Source organism: Lampetra planeri, chromosome 29 (genome assembly GCF_965212315.1).
Source record: "Lampetra planeri chromosome 29, kcLamPlan1.2.h2, whole genome shotgun sequence".
Classification (NCBI taxonomy): domain Eukaryota; kingdom Metazoa; phylum Chordata; class Hyperoartia; order Petromyzontiformes; family Petromyzontidae; genus Lampetra; species Lampetra planeri.
This window is the reverse complement of record NC_136135.1, coordinates 9038253-9065042: the sequence shown is the minus strand read 5'-3', so window position 1 is coordinate 9065042 and position 26790 is coordinate 9038253. Positions and strand designations below refer to the sequence as shown.

The 26790-nt window shown below is 46.2% G+C and overlaps 1 protein-coding gene across 1 annotated transcript; it reads right to left on the bottom strand.

Moving 5' to 3' along the window:
* Positions 1–906: 906 nt before the first annotated feature.
* On the bottom strand, positions 907–26286 carry LOC144728504 (cadherin-13-like). The gene is made up of 11 exons (XM_078607993.1): positions 26272–26286; positions 26056–26195; positions 25406–25472; positions 23473–23619; positions 22240–22384; positions 21527–21681; positions 20326–20460; positions 14498–14680; positions 11850–12097; positions 2555–2697; positions 907–1172 (listed from the first exon to the last, which is right to left on the bottom strand). Exons 1-11 carry the CDS (start codon positions 26284–26286, stop codon positions 913–915), a joined length of 1638 nt encoding a protein of 545 aa, XP_078464119.1. The 3' UTR covers positions 907–912.
* Between the last annotated feature and the right edge of the window lie 504 nt (positions 26287–26790).

Genomic DNA, 26790 nt, shown 5'->3' with positions numbered 1-26790 from the left:
GCATTGCCGTGGACCGTATCTCTTGCCAGCCTGGCAAATAATTTGGTTAGTGGGCTGAAGGCCACTCACTGCACACAAACACTCATATCCAGAGGGACAGCATTTGTGTTTAGCTCTGGGCCCTGGGCCAAGAGGCCAGAGGGAGCTGACTCAGGGCCCTGCCACACTGCATTAGAAACGCGGCTGACTAAGCTCAGCTGATAAACACTGAAACGCTAAATATGTAGCAAAGTGCAATGTGCTCTGCAGGATGTGCACATCCCGCGAGCGAGCAATTGCAGGGCTGCACTTTTGCTAAAAACAGTCAGAAATTAGATATGTTCATTATAGAAGTGAGCACAGCTTGCTTGAGTGAAAGGTAAAGATGAAGCCCTGCGATTGCTCGCTCGCTCGCACCACTGCTGGCGGAAGGGCCTCACCCAAGAGGGAGATCGGGAGAGAGACCTGAATGAGGGTTAATCATGGCCGACTCTTCTACGCTGGCCACACGTCTTTGCAGAGAATGCTTGTTTGTTATTTACGTTATAAGGTCGCATTCATTACACACACCCACAGAGTTTGCCACAATTGAACGACAATGCTTTGTTGATCTCGTCTAGGAGCATAAACCGTCGCGCAAACTCCGGTCATCCTCGCAGCAGCGGCTTTTGGCCAGCTATCGAACAAAGACGGTCACTGCATTGCGCGTTTTCACGTGCGCTTCTGCAGCCATCTGGAATGCTCTTCCTTTCGATATTAGGAAACCACTGGAGTTATGCATTTTTTTATCTAGAATGAAAACCAATATCTTTAGAATGCTCTTTGTGTTTAGTTTGTTGGCTTTCCACCGCACTTCCGATTAGCACGGTTAGCTATGCAAGTTGTGAAAGAGGTTCAACATACATACAAGAAATAAAGTCGCTCTTTTACGTGTTAACATTTACCGTCCATCTGCGTGATCACCCAGCCCTGGTCCTGGCTGTCAACGAAGAACTCGAACGGTGGTGACCCCACAATCGCCCCTTGTGCATCGGTGGCGGCGATGTCAATCGACACGGACGAGTTCTCATCGCGAACGCACGCAGTCGTGTGCAACAAGATCGGGCGCTGCCCCGAGTCTGAGTCCGAGTCTTCCGAGTGTGAGTCTCGCACCACGATCAGCACCGTTCCGGTGGCCGTGCCAAACTCCTCTCCTGTATACGGAGGTCATCGTGAACTTACGTACGTGAAGGTCCTCTTATCTGCACACTGGTTACCCACTCTTCCGATTATCCATGCCTCCGAATCAGTGGACGCAAAATTATGTTACCCCCACGATGGTTCTTCTTCCCATTATCCGAGCCTTTGTACACATAACACTCATTGTGTAGCTCTGTGGAGCATTGTGAGTAATAAATATATAAGCAGAACTCTGTTCTGTCCCCACATGTAAATAAAAGCATGTTATAGTCCACAGACTTATTGGCTTTCCAGACCAATGTTATTCAACATAATTTAAACTATTGCTATTTTAACAACTTTTCAATCTACCAGATAAGGCTCACTGAGATATATAGCTTTTTAACAGAAGCGACCTGGCCACAAATGATAGCTCAACAAAGTGTCTTATCACGTGGAAATATATAGCAGCCAAATACTCTCAATGCATATTGATTCTAAATGTGGAGGCGAAAAACCAGAAGAATAGGAGAAAACTCCACGCGACCACAGGGAGAACATACAAACTCCAAATATACAGGCATCAGGGTCGAGATAGAACTCACAACCTCCTGCATACCAGGCGAGGAAGTTAACATCTGAGATGTTTTGTTTAAGCAAACAGATGAGAGGAGTGACCTGGAAGTGGTGGGAAATTCATCATATTAACCAAAACTATTAGTTGTATTGTTAATCTACATTTGAAGTTTTCGTGACTGCAGGGATCCATACTTTTTGGTTCTTTCAGTAAAGTCACGTAGGTATAAAATAAAATAAATTAAATCAGGGTCGTTGTATTGTTTGCTGTTGTAACTAGCTGACCCGCCCATACTGAAACACTGTGAAAAAGAGCTTCATAGCTAATCGGATTCCTCCTGCAGTCTATATCAAGATTCTGACTCTAATGTTTGGATTTTGTCTACGTAATTCAAACATGCCAACATAAAACAGCGAGCTTCATGAACACAGGGTTATATTGTTATTATAATGCGAGTTTACCCATGTAAGCTTCACTGGGTCCCGGAAAACATTTTTCACAGGATGGGGAGTTGTTGCTATGTGTAACCTGAATTTAGTAATTTGCAGCAAATGTTTCAGCATTCAAAATAAACTAAAACTGAGCATTGGGATGTTTAGCCAATACCAGTAACATTGCATGGCCCTCTGTGAGGCTGTTCTTGATAAACGAATATTCCATTCGTATTTGTACTCCTACGGTGAGACAATGAACAGGAGATATACAACCGAGGCAAAACATGACGATTGTCACTTGACCTGTACGAATTCTGTAGGAACACACACAAATCTTCAAACGACTGCATGCTTTTGATGGTCTGTAAGATCCACCTTTTGTGGATCTTACAGAAACCGACGTTACCTTCCAGAGTGGCAGTGATCAGCGCTGTGTACTTGTCGGTTTGTAAGAACGGAGAGTCCATCTTGAAGTCAGCCCTCACAGAAAGCTTCCCTGTGGCTGCATCAATGTCCAGTAAATTGGCCTCATCCTCGTGGATGGCGTACCTGAACGCGACAGCAGTCGGCAAGGTCATAGAAATATTCATGTGCGTTCTTGCATTTAGGAATATCATGTTCCCCCACGGAAAACGGCTTTCGAAATGCCACTTTAAAGAAATGATTGCTGCGTACGGTAGATGAAATTTTTATACGACGATGCCGTCAATTTGCTCTAGCGTTGAATATTTTTTTGGAGATTTGTTTTTCTCCTCACGGCTGCCCGACCCATGATCATCATTTGTATGTTGATTAATTAAGTATGGTCTAATATGTAAATTATGACAATCCAGTATGTAGTTTAGACATGTTGACATTTTCATACATGACAATGATGGAGGTTTATCCCGAAAAAGGATTACATTCCAGACTCAATCATCTGCGTACTCTTTGGTTCTTTCGGTAAAGTCACGTAGGTATAAAATAAAATAAATCACGACGTTTTGGACGCAACACAAGCGTTCATCATGAGGTGGAAAAAGCATGGTCTGCTGCTGAGGCAGACTGCCAATCTGCTGGCAAAGCCCTTAGAGACTGTAAACAGTCTGCCTCAGCAGCCGACCATGCTTTCCCACCTGATGATGGACGCTTGTGTTGCGCCCGAAACGTCGTGATTTATTTTATACCTACGTGACTTTACCAAGATAACCAAAGAGTATGGATTCCTGCAGTCACGAAAGCTTGAAATCAACACTCAATCATCTTCGTCTGTCTTTGAAGTTAATTTTTTCTTTGCATTTTTCGACCAATTATATACAGCTTTTGCTGCATGGTTGTTGCAAATAATGATAAGAACAGTTGTCGTCACATGACAAGCCATTACAAAGGCGCTTAACAGACAACCCATGACTATGTAAGCCACACGGCACATTGTGGAACAAGCTGGACATTATATCACCAGCCAAACCTTCAAGCACCAATCATACCAGAACACTAAAGTGGCATTATTTATCTTGCATGTGTAATACGGAGGATTGGCTTAGGGGTACCACGTGACCCAGGGATTAAGAGGAGGAGAGACAGAGGAGTCGGGAGCAGACCTGGGAACGAAAAGAGCAGGGGTCACGCGCGTATGGGGCTCCGGGTGCCACGTGCGTGGTGGGGACTTAGCTGGGAGTCTGGCCCGCTTTCCGTTGTCTGTCAGCAACGGGGAGTGTGTGTGTGTAACTGTGGAAGTTGGAAAATAAAAGGACTGATTCCGGAAGCCGTCTCGAGAAGGTTTATTACATTGGTGTCAGAAGCTCTTCTGCGACTGTTTGGACGATCGTCAAGATGTCCAAGCACCTCAGAAAGAAGAACCCGCCCGAGCCTCCATCAGAGGAAGAGGCCGAGACGGACGAAGATGATCTGTTGGGGGCTACAGCTCCTCTGCCGCCGGCTGCTAATGCTCTCCTCGACGCCTCTCAGCGTCGACTGGGAGAAGATACGACCACCTCAGGGACGAAGGACGTATGGCGGCTGATGGCGGAGCAGATCGAGTCGTTACGCGCCATTCTGCTGAGTCTGGTGACCGCGGTGGCGTCCTCACCAGCCGTGGGTCGCCAGATAGCGGATCAGCTTGACGCCGCGGATAGAGGTCCTACACACGAATCGGCGTCCGCCATTGCTCCTGCCACACGGGAAGAGGCCGACGTTTTGGGCGGGGCGGCAGCACCGGAGCCGTTGGGCGCCATTTTGGGCGCGCCTGCCGCCACGCGGCCGCCGGACGCCATTTTGCCTGCGACGGGTGGAGCACGGGATCCGAAGTCGGAGACGCCCGCGGCGCACGCCTGCCACCGCGGACATCGCCTTCCACAGATTAAAGAATTTGTCGCCGGGGGCGATTGGAGTGCTTTTACGTGGCGCTTCGAGTCGGCCTTTAGATCCGTGCATTGGACGGAGGCGGAGGCGCTGGGAGCGCTACCTACACTGCTTGATGATGTTTCTCTGGGGGTCTTCCGCTCCATCCCTGCGTCCAAGAAGAAGACGCTGCGATATGCGTTCGCAGAGATGGCGGAATTTTACGACCCGCCGACGTCAGCCACGAGAAAATTTATGTCGCGTCGCCAAGGATCGGAGGAGTCGCCTTTGGCTTATCGGGGGGCGTTGATGGCGCTGGCCATGGCTGCTTATCCCGACGCGACGGCCGATCATTTGGATCCTCTCATCCTTTCCCGTATGCTGGAGCTGTCTCAGGAGCTCAACATTTCGCTACCGGTATGCGGCCACGAACCGCTTACATCGCGATGGGTGGCGCGCTGCCTGGACACTAAGTTCAACATCAAGCACTGGGATCAGATGGCGGCGTGGACGGGGAAACCCGAAATCGACGGGCCGCCCTTGGGGTGGTCTCCACGACGGGTTGTCCACTGCTCCGACGACTCCGGCGACGACGACGTGCTGGCTGCTGCTGTTCCGCACGGGATTCCGGGACGGCGGCTGCGCGACCAGCGTGGTGACTACGCAGGCCGTCCACGTGCGAGGGCCGGGTCATCCGACCGCTGGCCGACAACGGCCACGTGTTTCAAGTGCGGCCGACGAGGCCATTTCGCCCGCGACTGCCGCTGCCGACCTCTGCTGTCGCCTCTTCCGCCGAGGGGACCTCCATCTCCTCCACCTGGCGCGGAGCTGCAACAACCTCGGGCGAGTCGGCACAAATCGGACACCCGGCAGGTCGTGTCACCTCATTCATCCACTCACACTCATTCTTACACTCCTAATGATAATTTTCCTTCTTCTGCATCATTTCCACGCTCTGCTACACAGTGGAAGAAATTGGCTCGTAGGGTTGTGGCTGCGGCGTCGGGCTCATCGACGGTACGGGGTATCATCGAGGGCGTCGACGTTCGTATTTTGGTGGACACTGGCGCATCTGCCACCATCATTTCGGATGTTATCTTTCATCTGTTGTCCATTCCCACGTCGCAGATACGCCAGGTTAATGATGCGTGTGTAGCCGCAAATGGGGGTAGCATGGGTATCTGCGGTCAGGTCAATGTGAGTATCGCTATCGGGAATATTACCGCTGCAGGACCCGTGTTGATCTCTCGCTCGCTAGCTGTCCCATGCTTGCTTGGTACTGATTTCTTGCGCCGGATGCCGCTGAAAATACGGGTCGACCAGGATTGTTTGGAAATGCCGGGGGGTCGTAGGATGTCGTTCCTGCCTTCCCTGCTGGCCAGTGCGCCTCCAGGTAACGCAGTTATTGCCGTGGTCGCTGCTACGGTTGAGGTCACGTCGGGCGCGCAAATGCTCATTCCGCTGCGTTACCGAAAACCCCTTCAAGTTAAAAAGGGTGCGAGGGGCGTGCTATTATCCCCGTCAAATTTGGTAGCTAAATCTTTTTCCTTGGCGGCGGCACAAACGATCGTGCGGCCAGGTCAGGCACCTTTCATACAGGTGTTGAATGGGGGGCCTGATCGCGTTGTTGTTCCGGAGGGATCGGTGTTGGCTCACGCCACTACCGATTTCGCCTCTTTTGACGAAAAGCCGCGCGCCCGGATGCCCACTGGTGGGCCTCCACGCGATCATATGCAGGAACGGTGGATCGCAGATTTGTGCGGGGAAAATTCTTCCTTGTCAAACGAGCAAAGAAATGCTCTGCATTCATTATTGCTGCGGTACGCTGATGTTTTCAGCAAAAATGACTTAGACCTCGGTTGCACGTCACTTTTGTCACACCATATTGACACCGGTGCGACACCTCCCATCTGTATGCACCCGCATCGCATGAGCCCAGCGGAAAGAGAACATGTGCGCGGCGCAGTAGACGAATTGTTGGCGGCGGATATTATTTCGCCGTCCAACAGCCCTTGGGGCGCGCCCGTCGTTCTGGTTAAGAAAAAAGATGGTGGGACAAGATTTTGCGTTGATTTCCGCCGGTTAAACAAAATTTCGGTGGCGGACGCGTACCCTTTACCGAGGATGGATGACTCATTGGATGCTTTATCGGGTGCTAAATTATTTTCCACCCTCGATCTGTCCTCGGGCTTTTGGCAGCTTCCCCTCGATGACGAGTCAAAAGCCAAGACGGCATTCCGCACGCCGCAAGGTCTCTTTGAATTTAATCGGTTGCCTATGGGCTTGAATGCGGCTCCGGCGACGCTTCAACGGCTCATGGAATTGGTTTTGGCTGGATTACAGTGGAAAACGTGCCTCATATATCTGGACGATATCATCGTTTTTAGCCGCACGTTCGAGGAACACCTCCAACGCCTAGAGACGGTTTTCCAAAGAATGCGGGCGGCTGACCTGAAGTTTAAACCTAGAAAATGTCACCTTTTGCAACACTCCGTCCGTTACTTGGGTCATATCGTCAGTTCGGATGGCGTGTCCACTGACCCTCTGAAAACCAAATGTGTCCGAGAGTGGCCCACACCCACTTCCGTGGGTGATGTTCGGCGGTTTATTGGATTCGCTTCCTATTATCGCCGCTTCGTTAAGAACTTTGCGACGTCGGCGAAACCATTACATGTTCTAACGGGCAAAAATCAAAGGTTTAAATGGGGACCAGAGGAAGAAAGTTCTTTTCGATCGCTTCTGGATCACCTCACCACGGCGCCTACGCTCGATTACCCGGATTTTTCACAGCCGTTCATCCTTGACACGGATGTTAGTGATATCGGCATCGGGCCCGTTTTGTTGCAACGTAAGGACGGGGTTGAGCGAGTGGTGGCGTACGGCAGCAGGGTTCTGTCCCCTGCGGAAACGCGATATTGCATGACGAGGCGGGAACTTTTGGCGATTGTGCATTTTGTTCGACTGTACCGGCCGTACCTGTATGGACCAACCGTCAGGCCAATTGGCTCGGTAGTTGGAATCGTTACAGGAATTTTCCTTCCATATTACGTACCGTAAGGGGGCCCGTCACGCGAACGCTGACGCGCTCTCAAGGCTGCCACCCGTTCCTCCGTGCACTTGCCTGACGGGCACGCACTGCTGCGCGGCGCCGCTCACCTCGCCCTGCCCAGTTATGGGGGCGATAGCAAACGAGGACGACCAGAAGGTGTCGGTGGACACCGATGATACCCTACGGCTGCCGCACTCGGTCTGGTTACGCGAGCAGGAGGCTGATACCTCGCTGGCTCCGCTGCGGAAATTGATAGGGAAACAAAAAGCTCAATTGGCGGGATGGAAGTGGTGGATGTTCCGAGGCAAGTCGGGACTATTAATGTGCACCGACGGGTTGCCTAACCGACCACGTTTGGTCGTGCCTACTTCCCTTCGCTACGACCTGCTTCGCGCTTTGCACGCTGATAAGTTGATGCACCTCGGCGTGCAGAAGACTTTGGCCGCGATGCAAAATGATTTTTTCTGGCCCGGCATGACGGCAGACGTCAATGACTTTGTCCGCTCATGCCATGATTGTGCGACGAGGAAACCGCCTCGGAACCAGTATGTACCGCCGTTACGTTCCATTGAGGTGTCCCGCATCAACGAATTAGTTGCTCTGGACATTCTGGGCCCGTTCCCCCCGTCGGCTAGGGGCAATAAATACCTTCTGGTCGGGGTGGAATATTGTTCTCGATGGCCGATGGCCTGGCCTCTGGCCGACCAGACGGCTGCGTCCATCACCGACGCTTTCTTGAACGGGTATGTCATGGATAAGGGGGCACCTGAGAGGCTGCTCACAGATCAAGGGCGGAACTTCTCCTCCAAATTGCTCAAGGAGGTTTGCGAAGCGCTGGGCACAAAGAAGATCCGCACTTCCCCATACCATCCGCAAACGGATGGTATGGTGGAACGATTCAACCGTACCCTCTCGGCTATGCTTTGTCACACGGTGAGTGAAAAGCAAACCGATTGGGACTTGCACATACTGGGCGTCTTAGCGGCATACCGCATGGTTCCACACGCGTCCACGGGATACTCACCGGTTTTTTTTTATGTATGGCCGTGAGAACGTCCCACCCATTGATGTGCAACTGGGTACGCCGAGTAAACAACCGTCCCGCTCCTTGCCTGATCATGTGCGGGACTCGCTTGAACGAGTTACGGAGGCGCGAGAGGCTGCCAGGTGTGCGACGGCCCGTGCGCAGGCAAGGAACGAACGGTATGCGCGTCGATTGCGTACTCACATGCCCTGGTCAGTGGGAGACCTGGCATGGCTCCACTGCCCGCAGATGCCGGTGGGCACATCCCCTAAACTGCACAGGCCGTGGCGGGGGCCCGTGACGTTGGTGGACATTCGAAACTCACAGAGTGTCCGCGTCCAGTACGGGAAACGTCGGTGGTACGTTCATTCGTCGCGACTTAAACCCTATGTTAGTACGCGTGTCGATCCCTCATCCCCACTAGCTGACCTGTCGGGATCTGCTGTGCCGATTACGCCGATTGCCACGCCCGTTAATCCCAAGGGGGACTGTGTTGTGCCTCCTACAGATGAACAGGTTCTGAGGGCTGAGGAAGCCCCCGCTGCCCCCCCCTCCGACGGGGCCTGCCCTGGACATGACCGAGAACCAACAACCTTCTTCTTCAAGCCTACCACCTCCTGTCGATCTGGCGGCAAAGCGACCATGCGCTGGAAGCGGAGAGGGTCCCGCGTCGCGTATGCGATCGAAATCTCTCCCGTTTCGTTAGCGTTTGATTGTCTAGCTGTCCCTTCCCTGTTGTTACCGCGCTGCAGGGGCGCCCTAATGTATGTCGGGTTTTTCATGGGTGATTCTGTTTTAAGTATTGTTCGGCGCGGGGACGCCGTTTCACCCTTTATTGTTAAATGCACCTTGGTGCCCTAATAAGATGTTTTACGGAATTGGTTGATCACCCTTTTCCCAGCCGAGATGGCTGATTTTTTTCACCGGTGGGGGGGGTGATGTAATAAGAGCCATGTAGGGCTCACGTGGGGATTGGCTTGCCGGTCCCGCTTTGTAGCCAATAAGGGGTGAATGAGGGAGCATGGCCTCGGCGTGATCACGGCATGTTAGCAGGGGTGATTGGCCTGGCCGATCGGGGCCTCAGCTAATGGGAAGCCGGATCAGAGGCGTGGTCCCGGGATTGACGGGGAACCATCTGGAACGGTGAACGCTGACTACGGAGGATTGGCTTAGGGGTACCACGTGACCCAGGGATTAAGAGGAGAGACAGAGGAGTCGGGAGCAGACCTGGGAACGAAAAGAGCAGGGGTCACGCGCGTACGGGGCTCCGGGTGCCACGTGCGCGGTGGGGACTTAGCTGGGAGTCTGCCCGCTTTCCGTTGTCTGTCAGCAACGGGGAGTGTGTGTGTGTAACTGTGGAAGTTGGAAAATAAAAGGACTGATTCCGGAAGCCGTCTCGAGAAGGTTTATTACACATGGAAGAGTGAGTCAATTTGTCAATGCCAATCTGCTGACAAAGCCCTTAGAGCTTGACTTGACTAAGGTAAGTACAACAATAATGTTTACATTGTTCATGCTGTGCACTTATTGTTGACTTGCCTGAGCCCATTACATCTGCTACACTTAATAATTTATTTTCTTACTTCATTTATAATGTTGGGGAAATTAATTGAACGAGTCATGCTGACTGATTATTCTGATATGGGAATAGTATTAACTGTCTTTTTATATTTTTTGGGATATTTTCATATTCCGAGCATTATACCGACATCATCTCAAGTGAAAGCTATGTCCTTTTCACCTGAAGACGATGGCTTGTATTGCTATTGAAACGTCGTGATTTATTTTGTTTTATTTCTACCTACGTTACTTACCGAAAGAACCAAAGAGTATACATATAATCGCTTTAATAATCTTTCCTGATTCAACACCATAAAGTGTGGCTTAACACTCTACAAAGAGAAGTTCACTGCTTGTGAAAAATAAAATGTTAGCCCGAGAATAAAAACTAGGCTAATAATTATTATTATTTTTACAATTGTTTGGGAATTATCATCTGAATGAGAATAGGGGTTCCCCTTTTACTGGTAGGAACGAAGTGAACCAGCCTACAATCGATTATATCGTCCGTCCGTCCGTCCGTGTAGCAACATCGCCCCCTACTGCAAACACTTGGCAGGACCCTACAAAAACCTTTAGACTCAGTGACGCTTTCCTGGCTAAACAAGTGTAACATTCCCTTATAGTTCCCTGAGATAGCTTTTTAATTAAAACATTTAAATTAAAAATTAACTCACAGCGGCCTCAAGCCTACAGCTAGGCCTAAGGCCTAGAACTAGGCCTCAAACTCTCCCTTCGTATCGTACCCCCGCGTGTGTGAAAGGGAGTTAATGTTTAACAATGTTACATTCCCTTATGTTTTTAAATAGAAACATTTTAATTTAAAGCTTTTACATTAATAATTAAAACATTTAAATTAAAAATTAACTCACAGCGGCCTAAAGCCTACAGCTAGGCCTAAAGCCTAGAACTAGGCCTCAAACTCTCCCTTCGTATCGTCCGATTAGGTGTAGCAACATCGCCCCCTACTGCAAACACTTGGCAGGACCCTACAAAAACCTTTAGACTCAGTGAGGCTTTCCTGGCTAAACAAGTGTAATAATACATTATGTTTATATTCTTTGGTTATTCGTTCCTACCAGCCCACCCCGCAGGGTCCTGTTTGTTGGCAACAAAACAGGTGTTAAGATGTTAAAACATCAAAATGAAACCTTTTACTTGTGGTCAGAATGCAAACAAAAAAATACTCTGATAACATATGCATTTTTATTTAAAGCTTTGGTGACTGCAGGGATTCATATTCTTGGTTCTTTCGGTAAAGTCACGTAGAAGGGAAATAATAAAATAAATAAAATAAAAACACATTTTATTTTATTATTTCCCTTCTACGTGACTTTACCGAAAGAACCAAGAATATAATATATGCATTGTCTTTAAACTGATTGGTCCACACCAGAGACAGCTTTCTTTCGAGCCTAGTCTCAAACGGTGTTCGACCAGAGGACGCCAATGGCGTACTGGCAAAGGAGGTTCCATGATGTATCATCTGAATGTTTTGTTTCATTTTTAACTCGCCTTGCTTGGTGAGACAGCAACACATATCACGATAGGATTACAGAGCTCGGGCAATTAGTTTTCACCAGTTCTCTCTGTCTCCCCACTTGTCTGTGGTTTCCCATGTCTCCGTGCTAAAAACTGTGCGTTGTAAAATTCTACAGCATTTAAAAAATTGAATTTACATGAATGACCCTATATATGTAAGCAATTAGTATTACACTCATGTGAAAAGTTAATGCTGAAAAAAAATACCTCATATTCTCGTTTGAGTTGTTCTCCATGTCCTGTGCTGACAGCACAGCGATTATTTGCCCAGCCAGGACGGTCTCCTGAATGTGCACCTTGGTAACTGGGGGCACGAACTGGATCCTCCCAACTTCACCCAGCATGGAGACAAACACTCGACATGTCCTCCCTGCCACGCTAGTCTCCTCCACCCCTGCCACCAAGGGCACCTCATTCTCCACCAACACCTGCAGCTCCATGTCAGTGTATATCTCCTGCAAAACATAAAAAATCAACGCAGCTTTTCAAGTACACATTCTTTACAGTTCGTCAGCAGTGGGCGTGAGAAAGGAATTGCGGGGCTGCACCTTTACCATTTATAATTTTAGAGTCATGGCAGAAAATTTAATAAACATATTATTGTTAATATATTTGTCTTTCATGTTAAATATGAAAACACTTACATGAGAACTTAAAAAAAAATGATCAGGTTAATTTTCTGTCAAAGTTTGGTGTAAACTACTTGGCATGGTCAAATTTTGAAAATTACACAATTAATAAATTGCGAGTTTGTTCCGTTTTGATAACAATTGCTGGGTCTATAGATTTGAAATTTATTTTGTTATAAATGTCTGTTTGTTGAGCTGGATACGATTCCCTCTATGACCCCCACAAGAGAGGCAGCTTCTGCTGGTCAAACATTCCTGTGGCTTCAGCTTCATCATCAGATGGAGAGACAGGTTTTCCTGCCTCTTCGTCTGCATAACTACACCACTGCTCAAGAGGCCTCAATCGGTAAGCTCTTCAAACACCTCTGGTGTGTGTGTGTTTTTAAAATCAAATTTCTTGTATTTATCATTAGTTAAAATTCATGTAAACTTACAACCACGTGATTTGTGTACACGTCGTGAGATTTAGTCACGCGTTTTTTTTTTCCAGAAACGTCAGCTAGGAACGCGACTATTTCATTCGCTATGGGGGTGGTCAATAATCGGTTTACATTAGCCTCCTTTTGCTGATACGTTAACGCATTAACAAACCACCCCGCCCCCCCCCCTATTCTCCACAAATAGACTCGCCCTTGCCAGCGGCGTGACAACTAAAAATATGTCTTTGCCTCGGCTTCTTGGGTTTCTTCCTCCGCCTCTTGGGATTCTCCCTCTTGGATTCTACCTTATTTTCTTACATCACCTCGAAATATGTATTTTTCGAAGGGGTCTCACAAATTTGAACCATTTTGGGGTCTACATGTTGTGAGGGTTGTACCGGCACACGCAGAGGGTAGTTGGGGGATAACGGGACCACAGCCAAGATGACTGAATAGAGAAAGGCGGTGGCTAACCAATCAGAGAAAAAGGGGCGACGGGGGATTGTAGGGAACCAGAATGGGGGATATTTGGCAGGGAAAGAAGGAGCAGTTTCGAGGAACTTCTGGAAAGTTCCTGAGAATTTGGAGAGAGAGAAGGTACATGGGGTGGGGGGGGGGGTGCTCGAGTCATGTGCATGTATCGTGGTGTACGTGGTGTGAATACGTGAATAACATCGCTCCTAAATTTTGATTTAAAGCTTTCGTGACTGCATCGCTCCTATTTGTCGTGTGGACTCCCTCTCACGTGTATACAGTCTCAAAAATCTACTCTAAAGCAGATGCCTAATATTGATAGTGCCCACATTAAATGGTGGAAATCGAACGCTCAAGGACATGAAAATTGCCTTCGCGGTCAACTCGCCGCATGTTCTGCTTTGCAAAATAGTCTTAAATTCAGGCAGCATATTCCGAATGTGGTAACTCCATATATTTGTTGAGTGGAAATAGAAACTGGTGGCTTCATAAAATGCTATAGTTTGCTCGTTCTTCTCGGATTTTTGTATTTTTTTTACTAGCTCACGTTTCAATCCATATAATTCATGATTGCGACTTCTTAGAACGCATGCTGTAATTTGTTTTTATGCACAACTCCCTATTCATGTACATTTGCTGACGGTAAATGCCAAGCGTGCAACCCTTTTTTCCCCATTATAATTTTTTTCCAGTGTACACACTGAAAATTGCCTGGTTGGCAAAAGGTTATCTCAGTATATATCTTCAATTCATTTATGTGCTCTATTGTGCGTGATAATTCCCTGGCACAAAGACACCACAACTGGCATGCATGAAGGACATGCAGGTGCATATATTTAAACGTGAAAGAAGATAATCTCAGAGTGGAAACAATGATGAATGTAGAGTGTTTTGACGGTTTTCTGAAATTGCCCAGTCTTTTAGTCTACCAGGCACAACTCTGCCTCCTGCCTGCACATGCAAATGTCCAATGTCCTCTGTTTATAAGAGTAATGTTGGCATTTGTCTCCACATTTTGGTTTGAGTTCACCTTCGATTTGCATTCCTCAGTCGGATTGCCTATTGGATTTTTAAGATGTAATTCACATAGTTTGAGTGAACAATCATTCAATATATAATGTAGCATGTTCGCATTAAGCATAAAATGTACACCCACATATGTACAAATACTAAACACATGCACAGGTTAGAAATATTACCCATATATAATTTACGTAATAATATTTGTTTATAATTCAAAATCTTGTTTGTACTTGAGAACATCTCACGAAATATAATTTATTATGACATTGCCATAGCACAGCCTAGATATTTCTGAATTATACAGACTGACCTTGGCAAGTCTTAAGACTCCTTCGTTGGTGTTGGTATCGGTGGAAATGGAAAATATATCCTCCGTGTTGCCACTGATTTTGTAGATGGCGCGCCAGTTTTCCGTGAGCTTCTCATCTCTGTCTTCCACTGCGATGGTGGCGATGGTGATGCCTCTGCTGCCCTTGTTAACAGTGACTTTGATCTGGAGTAAACATAATTTTTTACAGGTTGAGGTGGAGATGAGTTGCGATGAGACAAAAGCTTTGTAGAGAACCCATAGTAACATATTTTTGCATTTTAAAACATTTTCTGTTATCATTTCCCACTAAATTATATCCCAAAAACGCGATCAACACCATATCACAAGACAAAGACTTAGGATCTCTTGCAGAGCAGTCCAACCCTTCGTGTTAGAGAACAGCCCATTGAAGCAGATATTGCAGAGTTACCTCTGAGATGGATTCCAGTGACCTCTTGTCCACACACAGTAGAGGTCAGCACTTCCACCATCTTAAGATATTTATAGCCACTAACTGCAAGGCTGTATTAACAACCTGATAATAAATATATATATATCAGGAGAATGTAAGGCAAGTAATTTAAAACTCACTGTTGAGTGCTGTTTGAGTACAGATGAAACGCGATTCTCTTTTCTATACAGAGCCATTGTCTTGATCCCTATTTACATCATCCATGGGCCACGTAAAAAAAACTGGCAGTTACAGTATTTCTTCCTCCAGCAAAAACAAATATATCAATAATGTGAAAAGCATTTCAAATGACTAGGTTATGACGTTATGTATTAAATTTGTGCCAATCAAATTGCGGCTTCCTTGGAGGTGGTACAAAAAGTAACATTTTTTGCCCATAGACTTTATATTCAGAGTAAAAGTGTTAATAATAAGAAAGATGGTGGTGAGGTGTAAGCAGTAGAAGTAACACGTTAATTGATCACGTACAGCCCTTGCCCGATCCACTGTTGGAGGAAGACCTCCATCCTATCAGCCACATGGGTCATTTGACCGTACTTCACCACATCATCTTCTTGGTTCTTTCGGTAAAGTCACGTAGAAGGGAAGTAATAAAATAATAAAAATAAAACATAATAAAACAATTCTCACGACGTTTCGGCCACAACGCAAGCAGCCGTCCTCAGGCGAAGAATGAGAACATTATCAAGCTAGGAGCTTATGTAGGTGTAGCGAGGAGGAGCGCCTTAACAAAAGAATGTGCATATGAAGAGGAATTTAGCATACCAATGGGCAATGAGTAGGAGGTGGGCGGAGGGGTTTCAAAGTCCCATTATGCCCATGCATTATGCAGGATCAACAGCACCACGGGGGGGCGCAAGGAACAGCGTTAATAAAGGAAAGGAATGTTAATGATATGTAGCTGCATTTACCCAACAACCACGTAGAAAACCAAAGTAAAAACTACATAAAAAACTAAAATATAAACTGATACTTACTATACTCTACAATAAGCTGAGTTACTAACAACAAATAATAACTTACAATTCTACGTCGTAAGAAGTATATAATATACTTCCATCTAAACTTTATTCTCTTAGCATATACAGTACTATATACTGCCATAGATAAACCCAACATTAAATTATATACTGTATTGCTGTAAACCACCCTATACGTTATACATTTTAATATAACACTATGTATTATTCAACTCACCCTAATGTGTATCGAAATGGTTTATTACGTCCTTCCAATGATTGCTAAGCCTGAATCCATCTTATCGGTTAAAATTGTCTCTGTGTTTGTATATGTGGATCGCCTCATGAACGAATCTCTCATGATAGCCAGATGGCTTGCAGAGAACCTCCGTCCTGGAGAAGTCAACGTCATGTGAGCCCACTGAGTTGTAACAGTGGTCTGCCACAGCTGAGGTGTTTGTCCTACCGTGTTTTAGATCAGCTTTATGTTCACGAATGCGGTCTGAGACGTGTCGTTTGGTTTCCCCAATGTAACTGCTACCACAGAGGCAACTTAGTTTGTAGACGCCAGGGTACTGTATGTCTGGAATCACATCTTTTACAGACGGTACCAGATCACGGATTTTATGTACTGTGTTGAATCGGACCTGGATCTTGTGTTTAATCAGGATTTTGGAGATCTTTTTTTTTTTGTGACCCCAGCAATGTAGGGTAAGGTGATGGTCTTGAAAGGCTCCTCAACAGGATCTTTCTTGATGGTTGGAGTGATGGCTTTGCGGATTGTGTAGTCGGAGTAACCATTAGCCTTAAGAGCTTGGCGTACGTGTTTGAGTTCACTGGAAATGTGTTCATGGTCGGAGATGCATTGGGCTCTATGATATAGAGTCTTGATGAGGGAATTCTTCTGGGATGGATGGTGGTGGGAATCCGGTTTTAGATAAGCATCCGTGTGGGTGGCTTTCCTGTAGACAGAGTGGCTCATTGAACCATCAGGTCTCCTTTTGATTAGGACATCCAAAAAGGGTAGCTTGCCATCATTTTCGACTTCCATGGTGAATTTGATGGCTGGGTGTATGGAATTGATGTGGTCGAGAAATTGGTCTAGAGCAGGCCGGCCATGTGGCCAGATGACAAAAGTGTCGTCTACGTACCTCTTCCATAAGGTCGGGCGTAGAGTGGCAGTCTGGATGGCGTCCGTCTCAAATTTCTCCATGAAGATGTTGGCTACAACCGGAGATAGGGGGGAGCCCATTGGGGTGCCCTCAATTTGCTTGTAGAAGGTTCCATTCCAGGTGAAGTATGTATTGGTTAAGCAGTGTCTCACCAGGGGGGGTACCCCAGCATTTAGTCCTTGATGAACCAAGTCTTCAATGATTGCGATGGTGTCAGGCACAGGCACCTTGGTGAACAAGGAAACCACATCAAAACTGACAAGCAGGTCGTCTGGGGACAGGGCAATCCCCTTGATTGTCGATACCAGGTCAGTAGAGTTTAGTACTGCAGAGGTGGTTTTTCCAGTGAAAGGCCGTAGGATTTCGGACAAAAAACGAGCCAGTTTGTAAGTGGGGGAGTTGATAGTAGAGACAATGGGACGAAGAGGTGTATCTTCTTTATGTATCTTTGGCAAGCCGTACAATCTTGGTGGCCTAGCTGCAGAAGGTTTCAACGAGAACTGTTTGGTCTGATCAATTAATGCGGTTGAAGCAGAAATGATGTTGTTGGTTTTGGAGACGAGGCTGTTGGTGGGGTCTCTTTTTATTTTTGTATAGCTGCCATCGTTGAGTAGTTCTTGAATTTTGTTGTTGTATTCTATTTTGTCCATGATGACAGTGGCATTGCCTTTGTCGGCTGAGAGGATGACAATGTCATCCCTCTTTTTTAATTGAGCTAATTCAAAACGCTCATCTTTGCTGATGTTGCTAGCTGGCATCTTAGCGTTTTTGAGGGTTACAGAGATTTCAGATCTTGCTACGTCTGCAGCGATGTGACTCAAGCCCTTGAGAGCTACATCTACTCGAGCAATTATATCATTAACTGGTATGTGTCTAGGTGTGACTGCAAAGTTTAGTCCTTTAGCTAAAACGGATTTCAAACCTTCAGAAATCGGACTGTTACTGCGATTAATTATGACTTTGTTAACATCTAGCTTTTCAATGTGTGGGTCCGGTTTCTTGTTTGAGAGGCGGTTGAATTTGGAAATCAAGTTGTCCTTACATTTAGTCGACATAGCGGCAGCTGAAGAGGCAGTCATTTTTTCCACGTGTTCCCAATCCGATGTGGACATTGTTGCACTCAAAGATAAGTGTGATTTGTAGAGTGTCTTGTATAACTGATCTAGTTCGGTGCGCGTAAGTCTGATTTTCTCTGAGATAAGAGCTAAGCTAGTTCTAGACAGAATTCGTTTCGCATTGGAAGAAGTTACAGCAGCAGGAATGGAACCTTCTACAAGCAAATTGAGGGCACCCCAATGGGCTCCCCCCTATCTCCGGTTGTAGCCAACATCTTCATGGAGAAATTTGAGACGGACGCCATCCAGACTGCCACTCTACGCCCGACCTTATGGAAGAGGTACGTAGACGACACTTTTGTCATCTGGCCACATGGCCGGCCTGCTCTAAACCAATTTCTCGACCACATCAATTCCATACACCCAGCCATCAAATTCACCATGGAAGTCGAAAATGATGGCAAGCTACCCTTTTTGGATGTCCTAATCAAAAGGAGACCTGATGGTTCAATGAGCCACTCTGTCTACAGGAAAGCCACCCACACGGATGCTTATCTAAAACCGGATTCCCACCACCATCCATCCCAGAAGAATTCCCTCATCAAGACTCTATATCATAGAGCCCAATGCATCTCCGACCATGAACACATTTCCAGTGAACTCAAACACGTACGCCAAGCTCTTAAGGCTAATGGTTACTCCGACTACACAATCCGCAAAGCCATCACTCCAACCATCAAGAAAGATCCTGTTGAGGAGCCTTTCAAGACCATCACCTTACCCTACATTGCTGGGGTCACAAAAAAGATCGCCAAAATCCTGATTAAACACAAGATCCAGGTCCGATTCAACACAGTACATAAAATCCGTGATCTGGTACCGTCTGTAAAAGATGTGATTCCAGACATACAGTACCCTGGCATCTACAAACTAAGTTGCCTCTGTGGTAGCAGTTACATTGGGGAAACCAAACGACACGTCTCAGACCGCATTCGTGAACATAAAGCTGATCTAAAACACGGTAGGACAAACACCTCAGCCGTGGCAGACCACTGTTACAACTCAGTGGGCTCACATGACATTGACTTCTCCAGGACGGAGGTTCTCTGCAAGCCATCTGGCTATCATGAGAGATTCGTTCATGAGGCGATCCACATATACAAACACAGAGACAATTTTAACCGAGAAGATGGATTCAGGCTTAGCAATCATTGGAAGGACGTAATAAACCATTTCGATACACATTAGGGTGAGTTGAATAATACATAGTGTTATATTAAAATGTATAACGTATAGGGTGGTTTACAGCAATACAGTATATAATTTAATGTTGGGTTTATCTATGGCAGTATATAGTACTGTATATGCTAAGAGAATAAAGTTTAGATGGAAGTATATTATATACTTCTTACGACGTAGAATTGTAAGTTATTATTTGTTGTTAGTAACTCAGCTTATTGTAGAGTATAGTAAGTATCAGTTTATATTTTAGTTTTTTATGTAGTTTTTACTTTGGTTTTCTACGTGGTTGTTGGGTAAATGCAGCTACATATCATTAACATTCCTTTCCTTTATTAACGCTGTTCCTTGCGCCCCCCCGTGGTGCTGTTGATCCTGCATAATGCATGGGCATAATGGGACTTTGAAACCCCTCCGCCCACCTCCTACTCATTGCCCATTGGTATGCTAAATTCCTCTTCATATGCACATTCTTTTGTTAAGGCGCTCCTCCTCGCTACACCTACATAAGCTCCTAGCTTGATAATGTTCTCATTCTTCGCCTGAGGACGGCTGCTTGCGTTGTGGCCGAAACGTCGTGAGAATTGTTTTATTATGTTTTATTTTTATTATTTTATTACTTCCCTTCTACGTGACTTTACCGAAAGAACCAAGAAGATGAATCCCTGCAGTCACGAAAGCTTTAAATCGAAATTCACCACATCAGTCAATGCGAGTTGGTGAAGGAAGCACTCAGGACTGGTGTATGTATCACTCACTACTGATGTTAGCTGTGGTCTGAAATCGAATTCAGGTTCCCCGGTTCATACTGCAGTGCTCTAACTACTAGGTGACTGCATTCACACCCGTAAGTGGCAAGAAGTAACGAAATGACACCTCTGCAGTGCCAGATTTATTTTGGAGTGAGACCAATAACTGCATAAACACTCACTTCTTCCCGTGTAAAAGTGGGCGCGTTGTCATTGACGTCTGTAATGGTGATGTGCACAGTTGCCTGGGTGAATAATCCATCACTGTGCCCATTACAGTCTCTCGCCTCAACTTCCAGAGTGTATTCAGCTGTGTCCTGCAAAACACACGCAGAAGCACAACATAGTTCTTAAATTGTCACCGTAATTTAATATTCACGTAATCAATGTAAGGAATTGTAGCTTAACACACGTCAATGGATTAACTATGCTGCTGTTGTGTAATTATTAGCTCGCTGGATTTGCAATCCAGAAGGTTGCAACGTATGTACGTTGAACTTCTGCCGCATCGTACGTAACCAAGCATGCTACTCCGAGGTGCGGGGGAAGGACAACAAACTAAACACATAACGCAGTTCTCACAAAAGCTGCTGAGTTACCAGACGTTATTGTCTTTGCACAAAGTTCAGTCAAAATCGGTTTATATTTTTAAATTGTAATCACCACCTTTAAACGTAACGAATTTCTGCAACTTAATTGTTTGGACAAAGTGAATGCTCTTATTTTACTGCATCTAGGCAAGAGCATGTTGCTCTAAATACACCTCCTGTGGTGTGTGTATTAATAATAATGGGGCAAGTTCCTAAATTCCATCCCACATCTGTTCACCCAGTCATATAAATGGTTAGTGCACCAGTTAGTTGGTTGGCAGGTCTTGTGTGGTGGTGTAAAGTGTGGCGACTCCCACCTCCTCCGACACATTTGGCCAGCGTGCAAGAGCAGGTCAAATTACTCTAGAGGGGTTCTCTGCAGCTCCCTCTAGTGAAGGGCCTTCTGCCAGCAGTGGCGTGAAGATAGAGATTGCAAGGGCTGCACCTTTACACTGAGCTATGAGGAAGAGAAGTGGAAACACCTTTGATGAAAAGCCACGTATTCATAAAATATACTTAAACAAATAAACCTTTTTTCATGAAAACCTTCGTATTTGTACATTTTCGCAAAGGGGCAGTCCATAAATGACGTCACGCGATTTTGGACGATTTTTGACCCCCCCCCCCCTCGTCACACATCGTCACAAATGTCTGACGCCCCCCCCCCCCCAGGTGCATGACGTCATTTATGGACGGCCCCAAAGCGAACAAAAGTAATGTCTCATAAATATCTAAACTCAATTGCTTACGGCTCACGGGCTACGCATATCGCACCGCGCCACAGGGAGCCAACCTCTCGATCGAGGGCCGACTGGCCGACGGTGATCTCCCCAGAGTTCTCCTCCAAGGCGAACGTGGACGTCTCGGTGAGAAGCTTGTATCGTATCTGGGCGTTGGGTGTCTCCGGGTCATCTTTGTCCGAGGCGGACACCGTCACCACAGGTGTGCCTAGGAGAATCATCGGAGGTGGATAATTAATGCTCAATACGCTTGTGCGACTTGCATCATGCAATTTTCCGTTGTCCTGTATTTAATCGGATGGGTGTCCAGTAATTGTTGTGATTAAAATAATGGTAAAGTTGAATGTTTACCGCGTGCGGTTTACACTTTGACCCGATTACAATATGGTGCGTTGGTAATAATAATATTTTTAAAGTTTCCCGAATATGCTGACAGAGCAATATGCACGTGGTGAAGACCCATACATATAAGAAATACCATGCAAGCTAAATATTAGTACAGTATAAGTATTATTATATTGTAGAGTTTTGAGACAACCTTCAACCAATAGGTAAAAAAAAAATCTGTTGTGATTTCTTTCCACAAATATCCTTCCTAAATATATATTTAAAAAATAAGACAGACATACATATCAGAGTGTTTAAACCATACCGCACTTATTTTACATTTAATGTCTTGCCATGAACTTTCTCCAATTATATGAAATGTCATGGGTACCACTGCTGGTTATATAATTGGCATGTAAAGTGCTCTCGATTTAATTACCAGCGGTGGCCGCTTCCGAGAGCTCCACTCTGAAAGTGGTCTCCGAAATCTCTGGGCTATTGTCGTTCTTGTCGATGACTGTGATTATGACCGTGACTGCTTCTCCCCAGAGGGTGTTGTCGCCCTTGAATCGGCTGCAGACAATCTGGAGAAAGCGGCCCACGAAGAGAGCGCTCACGTTGCAAGTGTGCCCACGTGTGACAGACAAGCGAGCACGACAATTGTTGAAAATCGAAATGCTCGATTACACCTCGGTCATGTATGAATATGACTAATATATAAACTACTTCGTTTGATTAATAATTTGGTTACATATATATAATTATTCATATGATTTTACTTAATAATAACATATTTTTCTTGGATGACTGGCACGTGGTAAACCACTGTTTGGAGACAATGGAGTACCACCTATTTCTATTTCAGAAATCAGAAATAGGTGGTAGTCAGCGCTAAAGTAGTTCTGTGCTGTAATTTTCCTGGGCTGCTCGATAAAATGATGTAGGGACGTTAATTTTCACCTTAAAGCTTAGCAAAGAAAACACAAATGCGACACAGTTGCCAATAACATCTTGCATACGTATAGAGTCAAAAGTCTCTCCGTGGTTGCGAAAGTACAGAAATTCTTCACTAACTGCGGAGTGTAAGTACACCCGGTTTATTATATCTGTACAGTTTTGGGGAGATGCTCATCTCCATTGCCAGCCCTGAGCCAGTACGGTATTTTCCACATTCCATACACAAGACAACCACGGAGAAAGTAAAAGGCAATGGTGTCAGAGCAGGTTGATCCCAGTGAGATTTAACTCTTGATGCCAGTAGCCAGAAAATGGTATGTAATACGTGTGTGGGTGTGTGCTTCTCTGGGTCAAGTGCTGTTAGCGAGCACCTATTTACGTCAACGGCAGAACATGAGGTGCGGCTAACAAAGCCGAGCTGTCATTTTCTGCTGAGTATTTATGTTTGCACACCATGCCAGGTAATCGTTTAAGGCTGAATCTACCTAATAGAAGCTCAGGGCAACTTGACGTAAAATTAATCCCTAATCGTGCAGCATGGCCAGGAATCAAACCAAGGTTGCCAGGATTTTAGCACATTACACTAGCCAATAGGACGTTCCTGCTCATGCTAAAAGCACATGTCCCTACAGTCCTGTAAGGCTAAATGAGGGATATTTATCACGTATAGATGTGTGTGTGTGATATTCTATTGGTCATTTCCGTCGATACGCACCTCAAATGTGGGGTGTTCTTCACGATCAATGGAGCCAGTGACACTGATTTCCCCGGTGAGTTCCTCCACCACAAAGAGACCTTCGGGTGGTGCATCGGCCCCAGTGCCCGTCAACGAGAATAACAGCTCGTGCTCCTCTCCAGGCACCTGCCCAGTGGCGAAAGAAATCCCACTCGCCCACTTTACCACAGGCCCACCGACCCACTAACCCACTCGGTCACTTAAACACGGGCCCACTGGCCCACTCGGCCACGTGACCACTGGCCCACTCGGCCACGTGACCACTGGCCTACTTGACCACTGACCCACCGACCCACTAACCCACTAACCCACTCGGTCACTTAAACACGGGCCCACTGGCCCACTGACCCACTGGCCCACTGACCCACTCGGCCACGTGACCACTGGCCCACTTGACCACTAGCCCACCGACCCACTAACCCACTCGGTCACTTAAACACGGGCCCACCGGCCCACTGGCCCACTGACCCACTCGGCCACATGACCACTGGCCCACTCGGCCACGTGACCACTGGCCCACTTGACCACGGACCCACTTGACCACTAGCCCACCGACCCACTAACCCACTCGGTCACTTAAACACGGGCCCACTGGCCCACTGACCCACTGGCCCACTGACCCACTCGGCCACGTGACCACTGGCCCACTTGACCACTAGCCCACTGACCCACTGGCCCACTTAACCACGGGCCCACTGACCCACTTGGCCACGGGCCCACTGGCCCACTGATCCACTTGCCATCTTTACCACGGGCCCACTGACCCACTCGGCCACGTGCCCAATCGCTCACTCACTCATACACCCACTTGCCCGCATTCGCAAGATGAGTAATGTACTTCCACCTCTTCGAAAACGTCTGGACGGAGGTGGAAGAGTAGGCCTCATACCCTCTACGCAGGGATGGGGGGTCTCTAGAGACCTGCCTGTAGTGGAGCCCCTTTCGACAGCATCGGACATTGAAGGACTCCACATTTACCTTTTTATTTCATTTCAAATAAATATGCACATCACCCTAATAGGGCACCTATATTCCGGTTGCTCTTTGTATTCATGCGCATGTGCGGAAACACACGATGAATTAAATTTACATACCCCCTCCCTCATATAACATAATGTAACAGCCACATTGGCATGTTCAATCTTAATTTTGGAGCTTTCGTGACTGCAGGAATTAATAAATTAAATAAATTAAATAATAGCATACATGTATGCAATTATTTAATTTATTATTTTATCTTTATACGTGACTTTACCGAAAAAAAACAAAGAATAACATTGCCATGTGTTATTCTGATGTTAAAACCCATCTCTCGGGTAAATAGGATGGTAATTGAGCTAGATAATAGAAATACTATTTTTTATATTATATATCATAAAGTGCATGTCGTGTAAGGTATGTTTTTTCCTCATTTCTGGAGAAGAAAAATGCAATGCAGTAGTGTTGGCACAAAGAAAGCTGAGGACGGTTCCTCAGTTTGGTTACATACGTTCTTAAGTGCACGGTGTTTAACGAACCAATTGACTGTGATGGGAGTTCATAAATCACCATCTTCGTCAGCAATGTAACTTGCATGCTTGTGTTCATTTGTCCGTGCCCTGTCCTATCTTTCTCTTTCATTTCAGCTCTTGACTAATATTTGGGATGATAACCCGTTTTTTGTGCAATACCGCGTTGGCAATGGAGCACAAGCGAAAATAACAAACAAAAAACAACAAACGCATTCAACAACGCTGCTCTGAAGATGCGAAAAAAGTATACAGCATTGGCAATGGTGGTTTGCAATCTGAAGAAGGGACATTTTTGCCTGAAACTTTGCTATTATATAATCGGTCCTCTTTCAGGCAGTGCTGCAATTTGGGAGGGCATACTGCCATGGGTATTCGCCCCCCACATGCCACACTTGACTTACGGTGATGATGGATTTGGGAAATGGGCCACCGTCGTTTTCCTCAATGCTGACATGCATGACGCTCTTCCTACACACACAGAACACACATTAACCCTTGTCACAGTCTTACATCAAAACGTAGCGAAACATATTAGTTTTAGACAAGGTCTGTGTTTTTAGATTGGCTGTTCAAGTGGCTGCCCAGCCCACATGTTATTGTGAATATTACAGCTAACGTGTCACCTTGTATAATAACAGAGCATAACATTTTAACTGGCACATCATTCCTCTGAACTGTAAAATAAAAAATATATGCTTTTGACTAAATATAGCTTTTCTAAAACAAGCAATGGCCAAAAGTTCAAACCATTTAAAATGTCCATGTTGGGGGTGAGTTTATCCAGGGGACAATCACTGCTGCTTTGCTACAAAGTGATGCTCATTTATTGATCATGGAGGCATTGATGATTGAGTCAAGCCCTAACTGGGATTTGAAGTCGCAACCTTCAATATTTACAACAGTACAGTATAAAGTACGCATCAGGCTTTCATGTAATTGTGGCTAATGCCAAAATCTTTTACGTACACCTTTGCACATGACGTTCGGCAGACTGGCCCTTCTGTTATGTCTGTCTCACGCTATGGAGGTGCTGGGGATTGGTGTCACTGACTGTTGGGGCTCTGCAGGTTTGAGGCCGATGGAAACGGCGATGGTGACCGTGCAGGTTTGTTCCTCGGAGCGAGCCACCACCAGTTCTGCCTCATTCTCCGCAGCCAAGGTTAGCTGGTACGTTCCGTCCTCCTCAAACTCCTGCACAAGTAGCACACGGAATGAGCATGGCCCATTATCAACTTAAGCTGAAAGAACTTAAATTGGCGTGAAACACCAGTTGCAGAGTCATCGTTTTCCGTGCAGGATGAGGGCTTTGTGTCGTGTTGGGAAATGTGACCCGTGTGGTGTCAGCTGTTGAGTCTGCATCGTTGCTAATTTTAATTGAAATCAATTACAAATGTGTGAATTGCGTATTAAGAGCTAACAGCTGTCTAATGGAGTTATGCTTGCGTGCGTTTAGTTATACTGGGGGTAGGTTTAATGTGCATGGTCATAGACAGGACGAGTGATACTCGAGGAGTAAATAATTAAGCCGATAGTCAAAGCGATTTCCTGCTCAAATATTATTCAGGCGGTAATGAACTTCCATTTACAGCCCCAAGCCGGTGTTGTAAATGCCACATTCCTATGGCAGAGGTGAGTCTGTGACAACCACTCTATTTCCCCCGCACAAAGTGGTAATAATTGTATCGACCTTGGAATGATGATGGGCTGGGTGAATCCCCAACCAGAATTTCAATTCACAAACTTCTGAATCCAAGTTGCTCGCTCTACTGCTCAGCAACCTGGCCAG

Excerpts from the sequence above, each read along its gene's own strand:
- LOC144728504 (XM_078607993.1), bottom strand. Across the intron at positions 22,385-23,472 it reads AAGAACACCCCACATTTGAG|ATTGTCTGCAGCCGATTCAA; the intron begins GTGCGTATCGAC and ends CGCTTTCTCCAG. Across the intron at positions 20,461-21,526 it reads AGTCGGCCCTCGATCGAGAG|GACACAGCTGAATACACTCT; the intron begins GTTGGCTCCCTG and ends TGTGTTTTGCAG.